The following is a 25,507-nucleotide window of genomic DNA, read 5'->3' as shown; positions in this document are numbered from 1 at the left end:
TTCTGGAATAACAGAAATCAGCTCTCCTTGGATGAGAACCAGCATCTTTCCAGCTGTAAGCAGTCTGAGGCATGGTTGGCGTGAGAAGATGGTTAGGAAACTCTCTGTTGAGAAACCAGTTTCAGGGATTCATCTGACAGGAGGAACTTGGATCAGAGAGATATCTTTATCAAAAACAGGAGTCATGTTCAGAGTGAGTGGGAGTGGAAGAATAGCCACTCAGGCAAAGGAAATGACCCTTGACTCTGTGAGACTCCTTTAGCAGGCCAGGTTTTCCCTCGATCAATTTGTTTGACGCTCTACAGAAATGCTCGAAGAGGTTTGTGTGCTTGGACCAACCCCAGTACAGTGCTGCACGCTTTGGGAAGAAACAGTCCTTCTGGTGTTGGACAGCTTGGGAATTTCCTTCCCTGGGATTCCTCTTGCTTTCTGTCTGTCAGGGGAGAAAACCCTTTACTTGGGTTTTGGCTAGGATTCCTTGGAACTTTTCTGTGCACCTCTTATTCCCTGAACTATCCAAAGTCTTTGGTCAGAGTTTCAGGTGTCCCAGTTCCCTTTATTCGATGTTGGAAGGACTGTAATTGCCTCGTGTCTTTGCACAACGATAGTTTTCCTCCTAAGGACTTGCCCTGGGCCAGGGTAGTGCTAAGCGCTTGATTTACATGGTTTCAGGAAATTCTTCCCCTGAGAATTCATCTGTCCCAGAGGTTCTATCGCTGCCTTCACTTCGCAGTTGAAACCCTGGGGCACAAGAGTGTTAAGAACCTCTCCAGTGTCTTACCATCTCACTTTGCCCTTTCTTGGGATACTGTTTCATTTAATCCGTTTTCTGTGCATCAGTCTTATTTTTGCCAGCCCAGTTACGAATTTCTTTTTTTTTTTTAAAGATTTTATTTATTTATTTGAGAGAGAGAGAATGAGAGAGGGCACATAAGAGGGGGGAGGGTCAGAGGGAGAAGCAGACTCCCCGCCGAGCAGGGAGCCCGATGCGGGACTCGATCCAGGGACTCCAGGATCATGACCTGAGCCGAAGGCAGTCGCTTAACCAACTGAGCCACCCAGGCGCCCCCAGTTACGAATTTCAAGGCAAGAGTTTTGTCGGTTGGCCGGTTGAGTTACTCTCTTCCAGATAATTTCTAATTATCTCAAGGGTAGAGGTGAAGAGTTGGGCCTGGAGTTGGAGAGTCCAGGACTTGTTCCAGTTTTGCTTCTTCCTGCTGTGACCCCATAGGTAGATTTCTTCTCTTTGAGCCTCTCCGTAAAATAGGATGCTGAGGACCCATGACAAATGTAGGTTTGTTACTGCGCCTTGGTGCGAGACGAGTAGAAGGGAACTCAGTAGTATGGTGCCTGGCATGGAGGTTGCTAATACAGAATGTTCGTAATGAGTACTTCCCACTGCTTTTGGTGTATAAGGCCCTGGGGTATCCAGGCAGGTTTTGTCATTGTGGAAATGAGAGCAAGAGGTAAGGCCTTGTTGAGGGGTGATGGAGCCTCCCCCCACCCCCTTTCCCTGACCCCAGACTCCAGCTCTCTGCCTTCCTTGGCAGCCTCTCCTCACCTTGCTGAGGCTGTCCCCACTCAGGCCATCCTTTTTTCTTTTTTTTAACCTATTATGGAAATTTTCTAGCATTTTCATGAGAGGAGAAAGGCCATCATCTACCCATTTTCAACAATTATGTATCTTTTGCCAATTCTGGTTCATCTCACTACATCCCCCCTCTGCCTTGCGAATTCTAAAGCAGATTTCACATCATTTCACCTGCAAGCTCTTCGGCACATATTTCTAGCTTAAAGAGCTTTTTTTCAATAGAACCACAAAGCCGTGATCCTCTTTAACAAGGTTAACAGTAATTACTTAATATCTGAAATACCCAGACCTGGTTCACATTTCTCCGTCATGGCCCACATTGACTTCTGGCAGTAGGTGTGTTCATATCCAGGTCCCAGCACTGGGCGGCCTCTTCTCACGTTGTTAAAGTGAGGGCTCGGGGTACTGGTGGTCATTGGGCTTCTCTTCTCCCATGCTTGGTTTGCGCTTGGCTGCTCGGGTGGGGTGGTGTCTGTGACGGAGGCAGGTTACCATGGAAGTGGTGTGATGTCACAGTCTCTTGTGACCCCACCTGAGAATGTTGGGGGAAAGGGAGACACAGAGCCCATTTGCTCTTGATTTCTGGTCGATGAACCTAGGTAGTAAGGACACTGAAAAACATGTGCAAGACCCAGAGGCTTATTTCAAGAATTTCCTGCCTCTGAAAATCCCTCAGCGAGGTTCCTCCCCAACCCCTGGAGCTGCTTCACCTCAGCGTAAATGCAGGGAAAGGCTCTGTGCCTTCGCTCCTAGTAAACAACTGCCCCACACGGTTGGATTTGGGGACTTCTGCATTTAGGCCTGTTGTTAAACATTTGAAGAGGCCGAGCCTCCTTGTAATTTTGTAATTTTGTAATTTTGTCCCTAGTTAATAGGTCATTCAGAGCCTACCCAGGCAATTTGTTGAGCGCTTGGGCAGTTAATGATCATAACTCTGACCTTCACATTAACCTAGCCACCTCTTGTCAAGGGCTCTCATGATCTTCAGGTAACAGCCACTGCTCCCATGAGTTTCCATCTTTTTTGTGTGTATGCCCTCCCCCTTTTTTTTGTAAACCAAGGTTGAGCCACAAACTCGGGCCCCTTCTAGCTTCCATCCAGATCTCTTGTCTAGAGAATTTCCATGTTGGGAAGCTTCATTTTTTTTAAGGGGCCTTTGTCCATTCTTCCTGGGGCTCAGCTCATCCTGTGCCTTTCCTTCCTGGTCAGCCACTCGGTTACTTTGTCTTACCACCTAAATTAGAGCTAAGGAAGGGGAGATACTGGTTTGTCGGTTTCGGCAGCAGGATTTGTCAGGAGAGGACCGCGCATGCACCGTTGGGCCAAGTGAAGCAGGAACTAGTTGGCCAGCAGTTAGCAGTGGCCCCCAAGGGGAGTTGGCTGTAGCTTCTCCATAGAGAAGACACTTTCCAGTGAGCATCCGGGCCAGTTTAGGGTTATCCATGCAGAGGCACACTCGTGGTAGCTGGTTCTTAAAACCAGTAGCTGCTTTTCGTCTGGTAGTTGGTGCCTTTCTCATGTCAGGGGCTTTATCCATATTATCTCATGTAACCCGAAAAATCCTTGTAGGTACCACAGTTATTCCATTCCACAGATGGGAAAACCAAGGCTAAGTGTACCAAGAGCGCTGCTAGGGAAGCAGCAGAGCTGGTACTCGGCCTGCAGGAAGAAGCCCCATACCCAAATCTGTAGGCTGGTGGGTGGGGCCAACCTACTTTGAATCGTGAGGTTTCTTTACCCAGTAACTGTTCTTGCCAAGCCCATGGTGTATGATGACTTCAGCACTCTCCTGTGCCCTGTGGAGTGGCCAGTTGGCAGTCCTTAGAGTGGGCATCCAGAGCTGGTCTTTGACCTGAGAGGAGGGGCTGGCTGTCACCAGCTCTGTGAATGGGAATTTAAACGCCCTGGAAGCCTAGTCCAGGAGGCACGAGACAGATCTGACCCTCGGCTAGTCATTGGCCTCTGCCCATTCTCTCCTGGGCACTGGTTCCAAGGCAGTCCCCGGTTTGGTTGGCTTCCCGTCCCTAATGGCCCTGGCAGGCCGACCCCGGTGCAGCCATCCTGGGACGTTGCCAGTCCGGGCCCTGGGAATAAGGCCGTCCCGGCTCCGGCTGACGCTGCAGGCTTTCTCCTGCGTGCTTGTCTCAAGAGGGCTTGGCAGGTCTAGATTGAAATGATTAGCGAGACAGGGCTTCCCCCACTTTTCTTGAGGGATTATGTCACAGTCTATTAGGCGCGCTCCCTTGGTGTTTAATCCCACTCTGACATGGGTTTTGCTGGCAGTCTGCGAAGTGGCACCACTGAAGCCCGGCTGCTGTTTGTGGAGGCTGCTTTTGTGCAGGGCGTGTCCGTGGTCCCCAGGATTTCCGCCCCCCGTCCCAGCGGGTTTGGTCCTCTTGTCTTTTTTTTCCCTCGTTCACTGCTTAAAGGAAAACAGACCTGTATTCATGCAGGACATTTAGCTGGGAGTTTCCTGCAGTAGCAGAGGGGCATCCCCGCAGGTGACCAGAGCCCGGGGCTTTGAGAAGTTTGAGAGCACAGCATGGCCAGATGTGCCTGAGAATGCACAGTGGTCACCGGAGTGTCCCCGGTCTCTGTCCCCTCCAGTCTCCCGTTTCCCTTCGTAAGTCACCAGCAGTTGGTTTATACTGTTTATTTTCCAGTTTGTCCCAGGTCCATCTCAGGAAACAAAGTTCTTTTTTTTAATTTTTTTAAAGATTTTATTTATTTATTTGACAGAGAGAGACACAGCAAGAGAGGGAACACAAGCAGGGGGAGTGGGAGAGGAAGAAGCAGGCTTCCCGTGGAGCAGGGAGCCTGATGCGGGGCTCAATCCCAGGACCCTAGGATCATGACTTGAGCTGAAGGCAGACGCTTAACCAACCGAGCCACCCAGGAAACAGTTCTAAGTATTCACTCCCCGTTTTGTAAAAAGTTGCATGGTAGATTCTCGCTGAGCCCAGATATCCTGGAGGTGTTAGTATAGATAACGCAGAGACTCCCTCTTTGGCCGAAAGTCTTCGTAGGGTGGATTTGAATGAAAAGGTCTTCTTCTGGAATCATTCTAGGGGATGGTCAAGGCTTTGGAGTCATTTGGATGGTCTTTGTGCCCCGCCCCCAGGTGTTAGCTGCAGAATGAATGGCCTGCGCATTCAAGCAGGCGGTCGTGTGGCAGCAGGACAGGGGCGGTGGCCTCGGCTGACCTTGGGCAGGACCTTTCTCTGCCCTGTCCTGGTGTCCTCACCCTGGAGTGGGCGGAGGTGAGGGAGTGTCTGGAGTGTCTGGACTGTCTGCTCCTGACAAGTCCTTTCACCTACTTCCCTTTGAACTCCTCCTGTCTGAAAGAAGAAAGGTCTTGCCATTGGAGCCTTATTTTCTTGAATCAAGGCTTCTGGGAGCCCGGGGAAGTTCTTGTCTTCCTGCGTTCCCTCTACCCCTGCCTTCCCTGGGATGCTGGGTGATTTTCACCATGTCCCTCTACCCTTTTTCCTTTCCAGACTGTTGTCAAGAGTGATGCTCTTTTTAGCTTCTCTTCATGGAAGGCCAGCCTCTGTCTTTCCAGTTTGTCTCTGGGCCTTCCTCCGCTCCATAATGTCCGTCTGTATGGTCTGGCCGCCGCTCCCTGTGTTTGCTCCTGAGGTGTGGTGACCTGGCCTGCCCACAGTGTTCCCAGCAGGGACACACATCATGTTTGCTCCAGAACACCCCGCCCCCCCCCCCCAACTCCAGGCAGCAGAGAGTGTGCCATGCTGCCCTGTAACAGCCACTCCCTCTGGCTGGCCAGCTCACCAAAGCCAGTTTCCCCAGTTGGGTGGTACTTTTACTGCAGGCAAGGCCACTCCAGCCACACCCTGTTCTGTGGGCCGCACCCAAGCCGGTGCCGGAAGGTGCCTCACTTGTCAGGAATGCTGGCTCCTCCCAGCTTTGCTCTGCATCTTCCTGTGGGGCTGACCACTGCCCCCCGCAACCTGGTGGTTTGCAAGGAAGCCACACGAGGCGCCCATCGGTCACTTCCCTGTCTTGTTTCCTTTGAAACATCAGAACAAATTTTGTGTCCTGAATTGTGTGTGTGAGAGCTGCCCTTGACCTCTGCTGAGGTATCTGTGGGTTTGGGGCCACTTGGGTTTTAAGCCAATCTGACCTCATTGAATTGGGAATGAGAGTTAAGAGAGCAGCACCACCCCGGGGTAGACAAAAGGGGCGGTGCAAGCGACAGGGCATGAGGGACTCTGGGAGAATCACCAGTGTGTTGTTTCTCCACGCAGCTCAGTAGAACCTGCAGGGGCTCTGGGGACCTGCTCGCCTGGTGGGCTTGTTCTCACACTGACCCCGGTCTTCTCTGAGTAGTGAGCTCTTTTCTCCACAGATTCGATCCCTTTGTGGGTAGCCTTTTGAGTCCCGGGTTCATTACGCCACTGTTTCTGTTCTCATCATCTTTGTTTGGGTCCTAATTAATAAGGAAGGAACTTTTTATATTCTCACACATTCTCTTGCATGGTCATGCAGGAGGAACTCTGGGAGCTTTTTAAAGATTTGAAAACTTTATTTTTTTAAACCAACTCCTGTACTTGTGAAAACTGTGTCTGTGGGTTTGGCTAAAAACTGGAATCTATTTCTAGTTGCTTTCCTTCTTAACCCTATTTATCCCCTCACCTCCACCCCATCCCATAGATATTTAGATATTTAGAACGTCCTGTTGGCAGTGTCTGGAAAGTGCTGTTATTTTTTAAAGTACTAGGGGTGGGGGTGACATGGGGGAGGTAACAAAGGAAACCTGTAGGATGGGGAGCCAGAAGGAATCCCTGGTGTCAGAGCAGTGGGGTAGGGGGACCCCTTCTGTGGGCACTCACAGCTGTTAGGAGAGGACCTCAGGAGGGGTCTGGGGCCTGGGACCCTTTCCTTGCCCCTTCCCCTTCTCCAGCTGCTCGGTTGCCCCCCAGATCCCCAGCCCGGAGCTGTGCAGCTAAGGGTGTGGGTCAGACCTCGAAACCAGAACTTATCACTAGCACTTCTTTATGGGGCTTTGGTAAAAGACAGCATCCTCAGGTGCGGTCCAGGCCTGACCGTGGGTTGGGCCGGAGTCTGGGGGTCACCCCTGGTTCAGAGCCACAGCCCTGTCTCCACTGTCCACAACCACCACCCTCAGCTCACAGGACTCCTCCATAGGGCTTGGGCCATGCCAGTGACCTCAGGCCCACTGTGCCCCACTACACTCGGGGACGGACCATGTTCCCTGAGACAAGCAGCCTCTGTGGCCAAGTAAGCTGTGGAAATGCTCTAACACGGGTTGTACAGGTTTCTTGACGATGAGACTTCTGGAACTTCTGTTAGAGCATTAAGCACTGTGAAGCCCCAGGATAGGATTTTCCTCACCTCATTTGACCACAGAACCTTGTCACTTTTCTTCTGAGAACCTTAGTCCTTTGGAGCCCTTTGATATGTCGTGGCTTAGAGTCGTCCGATACCAATGGCGGTACCTTTAAAATCCAGTGGTGTCGGGCCCCCACCCGCTGCCCCCAGCCGGGTTACGTGAAAGCAAGTGCTGTCCTTTTGGGGGGAGGATGCGGGGTGGGACAAGAGGCAGTGGCCCCCACGTCCTCCTGAGGAAGGCCTCGCTCACAGCAGTTGGGCTCTCTGTTCCCGTCAGCCGTGGCTAGCCCAGAGCCCGCGGACGGTTCCTCTCACACCCTGGGTTCATATTGGCTTTGGGGTTGGTTTATAGGGAAGATGGTGAGTTGGAAGAAGGTGAATTGGAAGACGATGGGGCCGAGGAGACCCAGGACACCTCCGGAGGGCCCGAGAGGAGCCGGAAGGAAAAGGGGGAGAAGCACCATAGCGACTCGGACGAGGAGAAGTCTCACAGGAGACTGAAGCGAAAGCGGAAGAAAGAGCGGGAGAAGGAGAAGAGGAGGTCGAAGAAGAGGAGGAAATCCAAGCACAAAGTAGGTCCGGGAGGGCGCGCTGGGGCCGGGCTGAGAGCCCCAGGGGCCAAGTTTGTCTTGTAGGCCAGAGGGCACTCTTAATACTGCTGGTTCTTCCTTCCCCAAATTGGATAAAGAGCTTTTTTTTCCTTAAAGAGTTGGTAGCTCATGCTCTACTGCCACTAAATGCCCCTAGGCGAGGTGTTTCTCATGGTGCGCAGAGCCCTTCCGGCACATTCCAGCAGTTTGTCCCTGGGCTGACTGCTTGAGGGGCCGGCCTGCAACAGTCACTGAGTTCCCCTCCCCTGTCACTGCAGCGCCATGCTTCTTCCAGCGATGACTTCTCTGACTTCTCTGATGACTCGGATTTCAGTCCCAGCGAGAAGGGGCACCGCAAGTACCGAGAGTACAGCCCCCCGTATGCGCCGGTGAGTAACTGCTGCTCAGGGGCCCCCCACGGAGCTGGGAGTGGGGGCCAGGCCTGGGTTTGCTGAGCACTTGCTGTGTGCTGAGCACTCTTGCACAGCACTTCACGTGGATTTTAAGCCTGCAAGATGAGATCCTTTTTATCCCCATTGTCCAGGTGAGGAAACAGATCTGGGGAAACCAGCCAGGTCGCAGCCCTGTAGTGCAGGAGCGGGGGTTTGGGCCCAGTCAGTGGCCGATCTCCATTGGCCATGCTCTTAAGAGTCTATTTCCCATGGCCTGGGCAGGACTCAGTATGTCCCCGTCCCCAAGAAAGCTGCTGATTAACCCTGTTACAGCTGACTGTTTGCCACTGTTCAGAAATGACCTTTCGTGGAAAATCGGCTAGAGAATGAAATGGTTTTACAGGAGTAAATTATCTCAAATGCTGTGGAGTCAGAAATGTTTATCCTATCATAACACTGAGCTTAGACGTGCATTTATATTTTTTGGTGTGTATGCTCTTCTCCCCCCAACCCCCAGCAAAACCTGTAAGAAGAAAAATCAACGTAGATTTTCAAGTTTTGATGAAAAATGCTTAAAAGCTCTAAAAAGTATCCTGAGTATCCCATGACTCCGTATCATCCATCCTAACGGATAAATTATTGTTTGATATTACAGTTGATGTTGATGTGCTAACAGGGATTCAGACTTAAACCTGACCGAGACAAGGAATGCAGAGTACACCACAGCTTCGATTGATAACTAGGGGTTGAGGCTTTTTTTTTTTTTTTAAGATTTTATTTATTTGACAGCGAGAGCGGGAACACAAGCAGGGAGAGTGGGAGAGGGAGAAGCAGGCTTCCCGCCGAGCAGGGAGCCCGATGTGGGGCTCGATCCCAGGACCTGGGATGGTGACCTGAGCCGAAGGCAGACGCTTAACAACTGAGCCACCCAGGCACCCCAAGGTTTTTTTTTTTTTTTTAAGATTTTATTTTTAGGGGCGCCTGGGTGGCTCAGTCGTTAAGTGTCCGCCTTCGGCTCAGGTCACGATCCCAGGGTCCTGGGATCGAGTCCCACATCGGGCTCCCTGCTCGGGGAGGAGCCTGCTTCTCGCTCTCCCACTCCCCCTGCTTGTGTTCCTGCTCTCGCTATCTCTCTCTCTCTGTCAAATAAATAAATAAATAAATCTTAAAAAAAAAAAGATTTTATTTTTAAGTCATCTCTACATCCAACATGGGGCTCGAACTCCTAACCCCGAGATCAAGACTCTCATGCGCTGACTGAGCCAGCCAGGCGTCCCTGGGGTTGAGGCATTTTAAGATCTGCTAACATAGTCATGAGTGTCTGTATATCGGTGTTTTGTATTTTTTCATTTTTTCATGAGTGTGGATCTTTAGAAATTAATAGGTTCTTTTAGAGCAGTTTTAGTTGTTTATTTTATTTTTTCCGACTTGAGAGAGAGTGGCAGGGAGAGGGAGATGAGTCCCTCATGCAGACTCCCTGCTGAACGTGGAGCCGGACGCAGGGCTCTATCCCACGACCCTGAGACCATGACCTGAGTTGAAACCAAGGATCAGATGCTTAACCAACTGAGCTACCTAAGCATCCCAAGAGCAGTTTTAGATTTATAGAACATTGAGCAGGTAGTTCAATTCCCTACCCACCCCACCCAGTTTCTGCTATAACACTGTATGTTAGTGTGGTACGCTTGTTTTAATTGATGAGCCAATCTTGATGTGTTACGAATTAGAGCCTGTGATTTACATGAAGATTTCCCCTCTGTGTTTTACAGTTTTTTGGTTTCTGATAAAGGCTTAATGTTACACATTCATAATATATTATCATATAAAAGAGTTTCAATTCCCTAAAAATCCCCTACGCTTTACTTCCCCTCTCCTCCCTGAGCCTCTAGCAACCAGCAGCCTTTTTCTGTCTCTGTAGTTTTGCATTTTCCAGAATGTCAGATAGTTGGACTCTTAACAGCATTTAATTTCTTCAGACCAGTTTCTTTTACTTAACAGTATATGTTTGTGGTTTCCCCATGTCTTTTCATAGCCCCATGGCTCATTGGCTTGTTTCTTTTGACTGCCAAATAATACTCCATTGTCTGGATGGACCACAGTTTATCCATTTACCTACTGAAGGCCGTCTTGGTGCCTTCCCTGTGTGTGTGTGTGTGTATCTAACTTCATCCAGTATCTCTTGACACTTTGGAAAGCATCCTTCAAAATGGCTTTCTGGTTTGGTTGCCAAGTAGGTCATTAATTGAATTCTAAGGCCCGAAGAAAATTTTGACAAAGGAGCACCCCTCTTGGAGGGCCTGGCTGGCTCAGTTGGTGGAGCATGCAACTTTTTTTTGTTGTTTTTAAGATTTTATTTATTTATCAGAGAGAGTGAGCATGAGCAGGGGAGAGGGACAGAGGGAGAGGGAGAAGCAGACTCCCTGCTGAGCAGGGAGGATGTGGAACTCCATTCCAGGACCCTGAGATCATGACCTGAGCCAAAGGCAGACGCTTAACTGACTGAGCCACCCAGGTGTCCCCAGAGCATGCAACTCTTGATCTCAGGGTTAAGTTCAAGCCCCGTGTTGGGTGTGGAGATTACTTAAAACAAACAAAAAAACCACCCCTGTTGCCTACCAGGCCTCCTCCCCAAATGAGATTGCTGTGTATCCCTGGGAAATACCCCCTTCTCTTCCTTCCTCAGTTCTTATCGTGGGGTCTGTGTGTCCCCATCTTCTTTCAAGCTGTGGCCCTTTCTGAAGCACAGAAACATCTGGGCCCAGCACCCACTGTCACTCAGGTGGGAACTAGTCCCCCTGAGTGGCTGGTGTCTCGCCCCCTGGGCGACAGAGACACCAGACAGATGTGTCAGTTTAGGGAACAACGGGGACCTTGGTGGTTTGGACTCGGGGCCCCGGGGCCGGCTCACCCCCTCTCCCCATCAGTCCCACCAGCAGTACCCCCCGTCGCACGCCACATCCCTGCCCAAGAAGGCCTACTCCAAGATGGACAGCAAAGGCTACGGCCTGTACGAAGACTACGAGAACGAGCAGTACGGGGAGTACGAAGGCGACGAGGAGGAGGACCTAGGAAAGGAGGACTATGACGACTTCACCAAAGAGCTGAACCAGTACCGGCGTGCCAAGGAGGGCAGCAGCCGGGGCCGAGGTGAGGCCCTGCCACTGCCCAGGGGCACGGGAGCAGACGGGTGGGGGGTGGCCGGGCCAACGCAGCACGGAGCTGAACGGACCCCTCGGCCTGGGGCTGCGGAGCCCTGCGTGTGGCAGAAGAGACAGGCGTCATTCGGTGCTGAGAGGAGTCGGAGTCCAGAGAAGGAGGGCAGGAACTCAGGGCTGGGGGCGTTGGAGTGAGCCACCTGGCGAGAGGCTCCAGTGCCCGGCCAAGCTTGGGATGGAGCCAGGTTGGGAGGAGGCGGGGAGAAGCTCGCGTGGCCAAAGGCTGTTTTCTTCATCCACTTCCTGGTCAGCTGTGAGGAGAAAGAGAAGAGACGGCTTCTTTCAGACCTAGGCCAGGATAACTGACAGCTGGCTGCCCCGGCCTCCTCCCCCATCCTCCCACCTCCTATCACGCGACAAGGTGGGACTGCCACACCTCTGAACCTTGAACCTGTGGCAATTAGGAGGATATGGTGGGGGAGGGCAGAGCCCCAGAGACCCAGCCTGGCCTCTTAGAACCATCTCCTGCCTGCAAGGTTTTGCAGCCCATGAGGGAGGAGGGCTCCCAGGATTTTCTAGCTCCGCGGTTCTTAGCCCTGCCAAAGGCCCAGCTTACTGTTTGACTGGCTGTTCATTTAGTCTTTCTTGGGCAATCTTTCCTGGACGCCTCCTTGGATAAGCCATGCTCTTTGGGGAGATTCTAGACCAGTGCTGTCCAGTAGAAATCTAATGCAAGCCACAACATAATTTAGAATTTTCTAGTAGTCAAGTTAAACAAGTAAAAGGGGGGTAAAAAGGAAAAGGAAACAGGAGATTGATTTTAACAGTATATTTTATCTAATACATTCAAAATCTTATTTTAACATGTTATCCAAACAGACATAGTATTTTATATTCTCTTAATTTTTTTTTTTTTTAATGCAGAAAGGTGGTTTAATTAAAGCACAGGGACAGGACCTGTGGGCAGGAAGCTGCCTCTTTTTTTCTTTTATTTTTTTTTGAAGATTTTATTTATTTGACAGAGAAGAGAGAGAGAGCACAAGCAGGGAGAGCAACAGAGGAAGAGGGAGAAGCAGGCTTCCCGCTGAGCAAGGAGCCCTACATGGGGCTCAATCCCAAGACCCTGGGATCATGACCTGAGACGAAGGCAGATGCTTAACCAACTGAGCCACCCAGGCGCCTTCTCTTTCTCGTTTTCAACTAAGTGCTGTAAATCCAGTGTGTGGTTCACCCTCACAACATCTCGTAGTCTGGTCATGGCCACATGTGGCTGGTGGCCACTGTATTGGACAGTGAGTGCAGCTTTCAGTGGACAGGTGCCCCTGTGGCAGTGGAGTAGGTGTGCGTCCAGGATGCTGAGGCCTGAGGCCCCCATTGAGGGCACGTGGATGAGGCAAGGGGGCGACGGGACCAGCTGCCTGGAGCTGGTAGGAAGGCTTGAGGGGGAGATGACTGACCTCAGGGGCAGAAAATGGGCTGACTTCTCTCATGCTGGTGGGATCTGCTCCCACTCGGGGTGCTCACCGCCTGAATCACCCTGCAGGCAGCCGAGGCCGTGGCAGGGGCTACCGGGGTCGAGGCAGCCGCGGAGGGTCTCGAGGCCGAGGCATGGGCAGGGGCAGCCGCGGAAGGGGCAGAGGCTCCGTGGGAGATCACCCGGAGGACGAAGAAGATTTCTATGAAGAGGAGATGGAAGTAAGCTCTCCTCCGGCCCTGGAGGGGAGGGGGGGAGGCGGGCTGATGGGCGCTCTTGGGGGCGGCCTATGAAACTGGTGGAAGGAGAGTGTTTCATGGCAGGACTGTGTTTCAGCATTCATTTCTTATTTCGGAATAGAGGAAACCTTCATATAGTTCCAAATTGAAAAGGTACCAAAGCTGTGAAAACACCTCCCGTTCTTAGAAACAAGTTTCCTGAATGTCTAATAGAAAAGTTTTAGACCTTTGCAATCAGGTGCTTGTTTATTCACGCCCCCTAACACACACACACACACACACTTGTTTATTCACGCCCCCTAACACACACACACACTTGTTTATTCACGCCCCCTAACACACACACACACACACACCCCACACCTTCCACACTCATTGTTGTGTCCCAGCCCGAGACCTTTCCATGCCAGTACACAGTGAGCCTGCCCTTTGTTATAGCCACACAGCTGTCCATTGTGTAGGAGGCCCCCTGTCGGATTTGCCCCAGGAATTGGGAGTTGTGGGAGTGAAGACCGTCAGGGAGAGGATTAGAACCACCCCCCTCCTGCTTTGGCTGTGGTCTGTGAAGAGGGGGCACAGGCGGGTGGCCCCAGGTTGCTCACCTGCCCTTTTGAGTCTCCTGTTGACCTGCAGAAACAAAAAGGCATGTAGGGGCAGAGAGTACAGTTAGGGACAGTGTTAATTGTTCCCCGTATGAGATTTGCCTTCTCTCCTTTTTTTTTTTTTAATTTAATTTTTTTACCTTCTCTCCTTCTGGAATCCCAGTATGGAGAAAGTGAGGAGCCAATGGGAGATGAGGACTATGATGAATATTCCAAGGAGCTGAACCAGTACCGCCGGTCCAAGGATGGCCGAGGACGAGGTGGGCAGGGGGCCCAGGAGGTGACGAGTTGTGGGGGGTACCCTCCTTCCAGCAGCTGCTGGATTTGGGTCCTGGGGAGAAGCAGCAGGTGAATGCCATCTCTCTCCTCTGCAGGGTTAAGTCGAGGCCGTGGCCGGGGTTCCCGAGGTCGAGGGAAAGGGATGGGCCGGGGTCGCGGGCGAGGTGGCAGCCGAGGAGGAATGAACAAGGGCGGAATGAACGATGACGAAGACTTCTATGATGAGGACATGGGCGTGAGTTGACTCTTCATTTGGATCTAATGTTTAGCCAAGGCCCCCTTCTTGGATTTGTTTTTTTGCCTCGAATGAGTTGGCCTCAGAGGCTAGTCCTGTCCTCCTGCTTCCATCAGCTGTTCTCCATGGGCTGATGAGTACTACTCATCTCTTATGGGGAGGGAGCTGTGCTGCCTGTGAGACCCTGTTTTTAAAACCACATCTATGTAGCACCTGAGTCTCTGCGGTGGGGAAGGTTCCAGGTGACCCAGGTAGCCTGGAGAGTTTTATAGCAAGACACGCATACTGCGTCTAGGAGGTGAATGTGTTCCCGCACCGGTGTGTGGTGCTCTTCAGGTGCCAGCACTCCATACCACGGGGCCCAGACCCCGCATAGCCTCAGTGGTGGAGGTAACCTGCTGTTCGCTGCTCCTGTTACGTGAAGACGCTTCTGTCGAGGGAATGCTCATCCCCACCAGCCACCTTCTTTTCCTGTCAATCCCTTAGAACCTGTCTCTACCAGTCTGCATCGTTCCCCCCCCCAGCCCTTCCTTTTCATCCCCCTTTACGCTGACACTCTGTGTTCCTGACAGGACGGTGGCGGGAGCTACCGGAGGAGTGACCATGACAAGCCCCACCAGCAGTCTGACAAGAAAGGCAAAGTCATCTGCAAATACTTCGTGGAGGGGCGGTGTACATGGGTAAGGGGCCAGTTAAAGTACCTGGGTGCTGGAGCACGGCAGCAACCTCACAGAGGATGCTCGGGCCTCTGGGAATGTTCTAGAGACCACGCTAATTGGGGACAGTGGTCAGGTAAGGGTGGAAGTGATTGACTACCAAGAGATGGTTGGGAAGACTCTGGTCTTTTCTCAGACTGAGGAGCCAGAGCATGATGACACGTCTGGGTGGTTTTTTGATGTTTTTGTTGGTTTGGGGGGCCAAAATTATCAGCCAGTTCAAATGGCCTCAAATGTATTAAGATCGATACTGATACCAAAGATGTAATATGTCTTGGTTAAATTATTGAACTTTAATGTCGGAGAGGGAATTATTAAGCTATCCGGATAGTAGAGGTGGGAGAACCAGACCAGCCTTGAATTTCACAGCAGAGTTCAATACCAGAAGCTGGGCCGATGACCACAGAGTTCTGAGGGCATAACCTGGTGGGAGTTCAGCCAGCCAGCTTTTTATTCAAGTACGATGGCAGTGGACAGATCCTGGCACACACATGCCCAGGGAATACTGCACCCGGGTATAGACCTTAGAAGAAAACACGTATGTGAAACAAACGTATGCATATATAAGATGCTCCTCGTTATAGTCGCAATTCGTGTTATTTTAAGAAGTTTGTAATACATCTGAAGACGGATGAGTAGCCGTTCCTGGGAGTAAGGGGAACAGCTATGCAGAACAGTTTCTATATTGTTCACCGGGGTTTGTGTCCTCTGAGTGTGTCTGACTTTGGATGATAGAAAATTGAGCTCCGCTAGTGTAAACACTCAGATGTTGTTCTTCTGAAGGAGGTTGGTGCCCTGGTCACTGGCACTCTGGGGAACTTCCTACTTTAAGAATGTCCGCCGTCTTTGAGCACGTGTCGTTTGTCCTCATGGTTCCATAGTGGCTGCTGTGCCTCTGGGCGTCCCATCTAAGGGCTAAGAGGAAGGATGGGTGAAGGGATTTTTTCTTTTAGTTGAGGCAGCATTGTCCTCCCTTGGGGACTTTGGCCTACATTTCATTGGCCAGGACTTCCTGGGAGGCTGGGGAATGTACCTGTCCAGCTGGGCACATTCTTCCCAAACAAAATGGATGTTGTGTTAGGAAGAAAGAAGCATGGGGCTGGATACTGGCCACCATGCGGCACATGGTGAAAAATAGTGGGTGAGAGGAGGGAGAAGGGGGAGAGTAAGAGAGAAGTGCTCAGGGGCAGTGAGTGGAGCCTGGAGGAATGGGGTTGTGGGCAGGGGAGGCAGGGCCCAAGAGAAGGGAGCGCACACCCTGTCAGAATTTTTCAGTTGGTGGGAAACTATGTCATTGAGCCCCGCCCTTCCCTGTGGGGTATTCGTCTGTCATTGCTCCTCTGTGCTTCAACCAGGACAGAGTAGTACCTCCCATTGCAGGTGGGCGTCCGGGAGGGCTTACTGGGCCCCACCCCCTTACCTTTTCCTTGCTTCTTTTCCAGGGAGACCACTGTAATTTTAGCCACGACATCGAGCTACCAAAGAAGCGAGAACTGTGCAAGTTTTACATCACCGGGTTCTGTGCCAGAGCCGAGAACTGCCCCTACATGCACGATATCCTTTGGCACTCATCTCTGTTGGGATGCAGGGCTCACACCTCTTCCCTCCTCCCTGCCGACAGCGGCTGACCTTCACTGTGTGCGCGCTCCCCATGCCAGCGCTGGGCCGAGCTTTCGGCGTGTCTCAGTCTCCTTGAACCCTCATATCTGTCGTGTGGCAGAGCCACTGTCCCTGTCCTGAGGATGAGGAAGTGGACGCACACGCGGTCCATGGTTTCTTTACACAGACTCTCAAGACTAGCTGTACCCCTTGTCTTTTACCTTCCTGAGACTTTTCCAGTGGGCTGTGTAACCTTGGGTACATCATTGACCTTTATTGTTCCTGCTGAGTGAGGATCTGTAGACAACAGGCCCCACAGCCAGTGTGGTGGGGCGGAAAGCCCTCCAGAGTAGGAGTCTAGGAGTCTCTAGAACTGGGGTCTCAACTCAGGTCTGCTGCCAGCCCGCTGTGCAACCCCAGGCCGGGCACTTCACCTCTCTGGGTTTCCAGGTCTCATCGCCAAGACAAAGGGGGTTGGATTCTGCCCTGTGCCGGGGGGGGCGGGTTGGGGTCCAGGAGGCTATGCTTTTGCCTTAACATGCCGTGAACGTGATTTTCCCTGTAAGTTGTACCACACGACCGGGAACTGCATTAATGGTGATGACTGCATGTTCTCCCATGACCCCCTGACTGAGGAGACCAGAGAGCTCTTGGATAAGGTAATGTTGGCGGGAACATGGGGACACACAGCTGCCTCCAGGGGAACCAGTGGGCGTGCCTGCCCTTGACCTGGTGTGACCACCTGTCCGCCTGGCTTCTGTGCGGGACCAGACTTCCCACCTGCCTTGATCAGGAGCTGGGCTGTTTTAGGGAGGGAGTAAGGGCTGCATTCTTTTTTTTTTTTTTTTTTAAAGATTTTATTTATTTATTTGAGAGAGAGAATGAGATAGAGCATGAGAGGGGGGAGGGTCAGAGGGAGAAGCAGACTCCCCGCCGAGCAGGGAGCCCGATGCGGGACTTGATCCCAGGACTCCAGGATCATGACCTGAGCCGAAGGCAGTCACTTAACCACCTGAGCCACCCAGGCGCCCTAAGGGCTGCATTCTTTTCTGCAGGGAGAATTGAGGTCCTCATGCCTATATCTTCTCTCCGGCCAGGGCAGTTTTTGGGGTGGGGAGGGGGGATGCTACACAAAAGGAATGCTGCCTACAAGCAAGGTAGTTATCTTTTATTTTATTTATTTATTTATTTATTTATTAAAGATTTTTATTTATTTGTTTAACAGAGAGAGAGAGAGCACAAGTAGGCAGAGCAGCAGAGAGAGGGAGAGGGAGAAGCAGGCTCTCCGCCTAGCAGGGAGCCTGATGCGGGGCTCGATCCCAGGATCCTGGGACCACGACCTGAGCCGAAGGCAGCCGCTTAACGACTGAGCCACCCGGGCGCCCCTATTTATTTATTTTTAAAAGATTTATTTATTTATTAGAGAGCAAGAATGAGAGAGAGTACATGAGAGGGGGAGGGTTAGAGGGAGAAGCAGGCTCCTCGCTGAGCTGGGAGCCCGATACAGGACTCGATTCAGGGACTCCAGGATCATGACCTGAGCCGAAGGCAGTCGCTTAACCAACTGAGCCACCCAGGCGCCCCAAGGTAGCTATCTTTTAGAGAGCCCATGACGCACAGGGAGGAGGATGAGATTTGGGTGGGTTGTATTTTGATGGAAATGTCAAACGTTTCCTCCCGAGGCTTAAGGATTCTATGACAGGGAGATTGGAGGTTCTCGGGAGGGAGAGATCTCTCTGGTGCAATGTGAGGCCTTCCTCCCCAGTCAGCTCTAAACTCATCCTGGTATCTGTTGTTCTCCCTGAAGAGTCATGAGGACTCCAGGGGCCCCTAGTTCTTGTCCTCGGGTTCCTAACATACATGCAGGGGGAACCGGTGAGAGAGAACACAGGTCCTTCCAGATGAAGGCTTTCTGCCTTCTGGTGCACAGAAGGTTTGAGGGATTGGCCGGTGTTTTGAGAATGGCAAGGATTGAGTCTATGAGTAGCACGTGGGGCAGTTTCAGGAGTCCGTCAGTGACTGCCCTGTTTCAGCTGTGGCCCAGGCCACCCTGGGGGTCAGGGGGAAGCCCTGCACAGGCAGAGTGAGAAAAGACCTGCTGTTCATTTGCAGTGCGGTGGGAAACATTCTCTTTCCAGGCCCTCTGGGGAACTTAGTACCCTAGGAATAGGGTTTCTTATCTAGTAGATTTCTAGAGTCTGGTGATCTGACGGGGTAGAGGGGAAGATTGTGGCTTCCTTTCTCACATGGAGAGCTGAACAGTAGCTGGCTGAGCACTGCCCCCTGCTGGAGGTTTAGAGTTGGCGTTCAAAACCGGTGCTGTCCAAGTAGGAACACCGCCAAGCCACGTATGTGATTTAAATTTTTTAGTAGCTTCGTTAAAGTAGAAAGAAACCAATGAAATTAAGTTCAAACGGTATATGTGATTTAATCTGGTATATGCATGTTCAAAGTATTATTTCAGCAAGTAATGAAAAATTAAGACATTTTGTATTATTATTATTACTATTATTTTTGCTACCATGTTTTTGGAATCGGGTGCTTATTTTCTACTTAGAGCCCATATCACTTTGGACTGGCTGCATCTCGAGCGTCAGTAGCCACACGTGGCCAGTGACCACCACCTTGGTCAGCCCAGCTCTAGACGCCCTTGTAAAAACCCAAAGCAAACCAGGATGGCACATTTCAGTTTTCAGTTACAAATGTTTTTAAAGCATCAGTATCCTCCCCGATCTAAAAGCAAATCTCAGTAGGTGAAAAATGAGTGTTGAACCTGGAAGAAAACCATACCGGAATTGAATCTCGGTGGTCAGAAAGGGAAACGGAGGATACACTCTGAGAAGGACCTAGGTTAACCCTGATGTAGGCATCTGGTCAGCGCTCATGCTGCAGCTTGTCGGCCAGGGCTGGGGCCTGGGGCTTCGGGGCGGCCCCCGGGTGCAGGCTGTGATGCCACTGACCCCTGGGCCTTGGCCACCCTCTCCCGAAAAGTCTATCTCTTCTTCCTTCCTTCAGCTCTGTTTTCCCACTTTGCGGAGACATTTCTGTCTGTGCACACGTTGGTTTCCAGCCATCCGTTCTAGGTTTGGAAGCGTGTTTGCTTCTCCATCCAGAGTCATCTGTTAGCAGTTTGCCCTATTTGCTTTGTCACGTCCTCTCATTTTATTTTACATATGCGTGTGCCCTTGAACTTTGAGAGTCAGTTGCACACATTTTGGTTCTTTACTCTTAAATCTTTCCTTATACTTCTCTTTTTTATAGTCAGGTTTGTCAAGGTACGGTTTGTATCTAGTAAAATCCCCGTTTAACGTAAAGTTCTGTGAGCTTGACAAACACAGAGTCTTGTAGGTGCCCCAACATCTAGATAGAGGAAATTCACTCCTCCATCACCCCCAAAACTGTGCCCCTATTGAGTCAACGCCTCCCCATTCTCTAGCCTCCGCAACCACTGACCCGTTTTCTGTCTCTATAGTTTGCATTTTCAAGAATGTTCTGTGAGTAGGTTTATACAGTATATAGCCTTTTTTTTTTTAAGATTTTATTTTTTTATTTATTTGTCAGAGAGAGAGAAAGTGAGCACAAGCAGAGGGAGCGGCAGGCTCCCCGCTGAGTCAGGAGCCCGATGTGGGGCTCGATCTCAGGACCTTGGGACCATGACCTGAGGCGAAGGCAGACGCTTAACCGTCTGAGCCACCCAGGCGGCCCTACAGTATGTAGCTTTTAAACATACGTGTGTGTATGTAATCTTCGGAGTCTGGTTTTTTTCACTTGCCATAATGCATTTAGAATTCACGTTGTTGAGAATAGTTCGTAGCTGTTTGCTGCTGAGTAGTACTCTGTTGTGTGGATGATCTAAGTTTGTCTAGTTACCAGCTGAAGAAGATCTGGATTGTTTCCAGTTTAGGGCAGAAACAGGATTTTTAGCCAACTGATACAAACGGATTTCTTTGGCCTGATGAGTCTTGGCTCACGCGCCTTTGCGTGTCTGCAGGCGTTGACAGTCCTTTTCTGTTGAGAGGTCGCCTTGACTTTTGGAAACTTTGGGCATCAGTCAGGATCTGTCCTGGTAGAGGAGGGCCCTGGTTGTCTCATCTGATGAGAGGGAACAGGGAGCGCTTGTCCTCGCGGGTGGAGAGGCCTGGGAACGGATTAACAGGAGGTCTGGAGCAGACGTGCCCCTCTCCGAGTCTCTGGGCAAGGGCTGCACAGACAGTTTGGGTTCAGCTTTTCTGGTGGGAATGTTGTCTTAATGTGTTTCATGTGTCACTGTCTTGACGTTAAATGCGGGTCAGTCTCTGCTCTCAGAGCGACACGCGTGGCCCAGGGTGGGAGGAAGTGGGTAAGGAGGTGAGCTCGGGGAGCCGGTCTGGGTCCTGAGCTGGGGTCTGAGCGAGGGACAAGGGAAGCGAAGTCCTGGGGGTGGGGGTGTGTCCTCGCTCTGGCCAGCAGGCTGTGCGCAGAGACTCCTGCCGGGCGTGGGCAGGGCCCACGGAGGTCAGAGCTTGGGGGAGGCCCGCTCACCGGGCGGCGGCAGCACCCTTACCGAGAGCAGCCCGTGGGTGAGAGCTCCGGTCCGTCCCGTTAATCGTGCATTCATTAAGTGCCCGGTGTGTGCTGACCGCCGTCCGGTGCCGGCAAACCGCAGTGAACACATCGCCGTAGCCTCGCTCCCCGGGGCTGGTTGGTCTAAAGGGGAAAGGGACGTTGGCTGGGGTGTTTCCGGCTGGCGGGTGGTACAGAGAAGCCTGGTCATGACAGGCAGGGGCAGGTGTCAGGAGGCCCCCTGAAGGAAGAGCCGCCCTAGGGCAGCAGAGGAGGCCACACTGGTAGGCGGGATGGAGCGGGGCCTTCTGGGTGTGAGCTTCGGAGGCGAAGCGAGTGTGGCCCTTTCAGTGGCCAGAGCTGCCGCCCCCTCCACAGCAGGGGAGGAAGTTGTGGTCAAGGTTGTTCCTGTTTAATGAGGTATAACCTTGTTAGGTTTTGCCTTCTACTTGAGGGCATCGAGTTGCTGTTGATGGAAGGATCTAGCGGTGCAGAGGCGTGGCCTTGTTTGTGATTGATGTTTGCTCTGTTGGTGCGCAGAGAGTGGTGGGAGAGACTAGAGACTACCTGGGGAGGCAGGGGCAGAGTCCCGGCCAGAGGCAGCAGGGCCCAGGATGGAGGGTGAGGGCGTGGAAGGCAGGTGAGGCACTCAGGAGGTCCAGGTAGTAGCTTGGGAACAGTGTGTGGGAGTGGGACCCTGATCCTGGCTTGGGGCTCAGTAAGTAGAGGGGCCATCATTCACAAGACCCCCCTCTTATGGCCGGTGGAGGAGGAGAAGGCATGTGGACTGAAGCGTGACAGGGCAGAGCGGCTGATAGATGGGTCTGGTCGCCTCCACTCGGAGCTGGCAGTAACTGAAGGCTTGAGGGTGGGCGGGTCCTCGGGGCCTGGGAGGGGGAGGCCAAGGCGAGGCAGTGTGCAGGGGAGACCCCTTCCCCCCCTTGAGAAGAACACCAAATAGCAGAGCCAGGCTAGCCAAAGCCTTGACTCTTTGTGCCCCCAGGCGCCCCGACCCCCTCACCTCTCCCATCCTCCTCTGTCCTGATGTTAACGAGTGAGAGCCATTCTCTGGAGTCCAGGGAATGCAGAGGGAGATGCATTTGTTTGTCACCTTTGCTCGCTGATCCAGCAAATGTGCGGCAGTGCCTAGCTTCTGCCGGGCCCTGTCCTGGGCATTGTGGACGCAGTGGTGAGGAGGTGAATCCAGTACCCCGGCAGATCCTGATTATGCGCTAGGATTGGGGCGCTGGTGGGAACATGCAGGGAGCCCAGAGGCACTCTTGACAGGTTGACTTTCGAGGCTCGGTGAGGAGATGACCCCTGGCCGGCCCCTAGGGTGAGTGACGGGAAGTAAAGAGTGAGAGAAGCACATGCTGAACAAGGGTGTCGGTCCCGGCAGCAGCTGCATGCTCGGGTGAGGAACCAGAAGGGGCCGAGGGGCCAGTTCGCTGGGCAGGAAGCGAGCAGAACATGGGGGCAGTGAAGCACACGGGGCCTGCGCCTGCTTGGCTCCCCACTGAGAGCAGTGCTGAAAGACACTGCTGGTTCCGCAGTGTTTCCCACACAGCTCTAGGCACATGTTAAATGTGGTTCCAGTTCAGTAGGTGCCTCTGTGCTCCTGGTTCACACTCAGACTGCACCTGGGGTAGCAGGGCTCTAAGAGACAAAGGTTTCCGTTGATCGATTGTCCAAGTATTTTAGCACTCTCGGACCCTCCTGTCCCCAGGTGCAGATACTGTTCCTGACGGTGAGGGGAGAGAAAAGCCAGGAACCGCCTGACGCCCTCCTAGAGACCCTGCTCCCACCACCCGCACTCCTGCCACCCTGGGTGCAGGAGCAGGGGTGTGGTCTTGTGTAGTGCCGAGGCTGAGATGCTAGGGGTGGGACATCTCCAAGCCCCAGGTTAGGATGCACCAAGGTGTCTGTGCTGAGGTCCCTAAGATGACCCAGGCCCAGTTCGATGGCCTGGGACCAAGCGGGTAGCCACCATGGGCAAAGGCTGGAGAAACCAGGCACCATCTTCCAAGAGTCTTCACCCCGTGCAGTCACGAGGGCCGTGCTTAACTCCTCAGGTTGTGACAGCACTTGGGGAATGTCCTCGACTGGGGATGCGTGATGGAGGCTCGGTCAGTGCCCACGGTGGTGCCTCTGCCTGGCATGGACCAAAATTCCAGAATCCCAGAAGGAGATGTGGTGTGTTTCAGCAGACAGTGCATTGTTTGTATAAACAGTTTAGGCACAGTGAGCACCTCTTACTAGTCAGGGAATAGTAGGGGGCCCCTCCCCCCGAAATCCAGGTTCCCAGATACCAGCCCCAGACCAAGGTTGCAAGCAGTCCTTCCAAGAAAAGCAGTCAAGACTGCTGTGTTAACTTTTCTGCATGGGATCCTAATTGGTGAGACATTCTGCTCAAATAGTTCATCTACCCGGTACCCTGCTTCGTGCTGGGCCCCAGGCATGAAATAGTCCTGCTCTTACAGAGTTGACAGCCATTGGGTGAACCAGGAATCAACTGGAACACAGCTACACATAAAATCTTACAGAGCTCGGGCAGTGCTTTGAAGGGTGCTGATAGTATTCTAGCAGTGAACACAGGAGATCAGTACAGTCACACTGAGTTGACCTTTAGTAAGAGATCCCACCATTTGGGGGACACAGAGCCACCGTTAGGAATAGAGGGAAAGACAGACACCCAGGAAGAAAGCTGGTCCCAGCCCGGGCGCCGCAGGGGAGAGAGCTCAGCTGTCCGTGGGCCTGGCACGGGGCTGGGTCCTCAGGGTCGAGGAGTCCGGGGCGTCGTGGAAGCAAAAGAAGCCAAGGGGTGCAGCCCTGTCCTCTCCAGACATCCAGCCCTGCTGTCGGGCCCTGTGGCTCAGGGTAGGGATTCGGGGTCTGATTACAAGTATAGTGAGAGGCCCTTACAATCCAAACAGGACAGTGGCATATTAGTCAGCCAGGAAATAGGCAACAACACGCTACAGCGCGTGTAAACCTGGCAAGCGTGCTGAGTGGAAGAAGCCAGTCACAAAAGGCCACACGGCGTATGCTTCTGCTTGCGTGAACTGTCCAGAATAGGCAGACCTTGGAGATGGCAAGCAGATGAGTGGTTGCCAGGGCCTGGAGGGGGGAGGGCGGGGGGAGGAGTGACGGCTAACGGGTATGGGCCTTCTTTTGGGGTGATGGGAAAGTTCTGGAACTAGGTCCAGGTGGTGGTTGTGTAACTTCATGACTGTACTTCATACCATTGAACTGCTTAAAAGGGGAAAACTATACTTTCTGTGTTGCGTGTGTTTTGCTGCAAACAGGAGTGGCCCCCCTGCCAGAGGGTCACAGAGTGGATGCGGCAGCGGCGTGGGATGATGATTTTTGTGCCAAAGAGGCTTTGTGCTCCTTGACTTTATGCTTGTGAGGGCCCCAGGGTCCTTGTGTCTTTGGGTTTTCCTCCGAAAATTCGGCTCTCCACGTGGGAAGCGCCTTCCCTGACTCCTCCCGGTCTTCTCTCTCCCTCTGTTCTCTCCTGCAGATGTTGGCTGACGATGCAGAAGCAGGCGCCGAGGACGAGAAGGAAGTGGAGGAACTGAAGAAGCAGGGCATCAACCCCCTGCCCAAGCCACCCCCGGGCGTGGGCCTCCTGCCCACCCCTCCTCGGCCCCCCGGCCCCCCGGCCCCGACCTCTCCCAATGGGAGGCCCATGCAGGGCGGCCCCCCGCCCCCGCCCCCACCCCCGCCCCCGCCCCCCGGGCCCCCCCAGATGCCCATGCCAGTGCACGAGCCACTGTCGCCCCAGCAGCTGCAGCAGCAGCAGGACATGTACAACAAGAAGATCCCCTCCTTGTTTGAGATCGTGGTGCGGCCCACGGGCCAGCTGGCTGAGAAGCTGGGCGTGAGGTGAGTGCCCTGGGCCCCCAGAGTCAGGCTGCTGGGGTGGCTCTGGCCTTAGCTAGGCTCCCCTGTGCCGGGGGCCTGTCACTGTGAGCCTGGTCTGGAGCCCTCAGGGACCAACCACGTGGACACGGCTGTGTCTCCTCAACAGCATGGCCGCCATTCTTGCTCTGCAGCCCCTCTCATGGGCACCATTTCTTCCTCCTAGGTTCCCTGGACCCGGAGGACCCCCAGGGCCGATGGGCCCTGGGCCCAATATGGGCCCCCCGGGGCCAATGGGGGGCCCAATGCATCCTGACATGCATCCCGACATGCATCCCGACATGCATCCCGACATGCACCCCGACATGCACCCCGACATGCCGATGGGCCCTGGCATGAACCCTGGCCCGCCCATGGGACCCGGTGGCCCCCCAATGATGCCCTATGGTCCTGGAGACTCCCCACATTCTGGAATGATGCCCCCCATCCCGCCATCCCAGAACTTCTATGAAAACTTTTACCAGCAGCAGGAGGGCATGGAGATGGAGCCGGGACTCATCGGGGACGCAGGTACGCAGGCCGGGGTTGGGGGGCTGGGGAACCACTGCGGTGGCCCCAGGGAACGTAGGGAAAAGTTGGGTTTTCTCCTCTGTCCGAGTCTTTTCAGAGCATGAATCCAGCTCCATCTCTGTCCTGTGAGTGGTTGCACGTTTTCAGTGACGGGGGTTCGCTACCCTGTTGATGTTGAAAGGAGTCTCACGATAGTATCGGTGTAATTTATTTAACGTCTTACACATTTTGCTGGGTGCGCCTGGAGTCGGGACCATGGGAAGTCAGAGGGGCGGGGTGTAGAGTGGTG

At 52.9% G+C, this 25,507-nt stretch overlaps 1 protein-coding gene across 5 annotated transcripts in view; it reads left to right on the top strand.

The window, feature by feature from the left end:
- ZC3H4 (zinc finger CCCH-type containing 4) overlaps positions 1 to 25,507 on the top strand; it is a 42,631-nt gene that overhangs the window by 9,506 nt on the left and 7,618 nt on the right. For 3 of the 5 annotated variants that reach the window (XM_081807171.1, XM_081807173.1, XM_081807174.1), the window contains exons 3-13: positions 7,314 to 7,533; positions 7,830 to 7,940; positions 10,868 to 11,090; positions 12,642 to 12,793; positions 13,577 to 13,673; positions 13,788 to 13,927; positions 14,500 to 14,607; positions 16,086 to 16,186; positions 16,781 to 16,901; positions 24,308 to 24,672; positions 24,875 to 25,218. In XM_081807171.1, the coding sequence (XP_081663297.1) occupies positions 7,314 to 7,533; positions 7,830 to 7,940; positions 10,868 to 11,090; positions 12,642 to 12,793; positions 13,577 to 13,673; positions 13,788 to 13,927; positions 14,500 to 14,607; positions 16,086 to 16,186; positions 16,781 to 16,901; positions 24,308 to 24,672; positions 24,875 to 25,218 (1,982 nt within the window). Of the gene's footprint in view, positions 1 to 7,313; positions 7,534 to 7,829; positions 7,941 to 10,867; positions 11,091 to 12,641; positions 12,794 to 13,576; positions 13,674 to 13,787; positions 13,928 to 14,499; positions 14,608 to 16,085; positions 16,198 to 16,780; positions 16,902 to 24,307; positions 24,673 to 24,874; positions 25,219 to 25,507 lie in introns of all 5 variants that reach the window. The other 2 variants (XM_081807172.1, XM_081807170.1) reach the window with 1 other exon arrangement.

Source organism: Leptonychotes weddellii, chromosome 16, assembly GCF_054177405.1.
Source record: "Leptonychotes weddellii isolate Sample4059 chromosome 16, ASM5417740v2, whole genome shotgun sequence".
Classification (NCBI taxonomy): Eukaryota; Metazoa; Chordata; class Mammalia; order Carnivora; family Phocidae; genus Leptonychotes; species Leptonychotes weddellii.
Note: the sequence above shows the minus strand (reverse complement) of the source record. Positions and strands in the feature narration are given on the sequence as shown.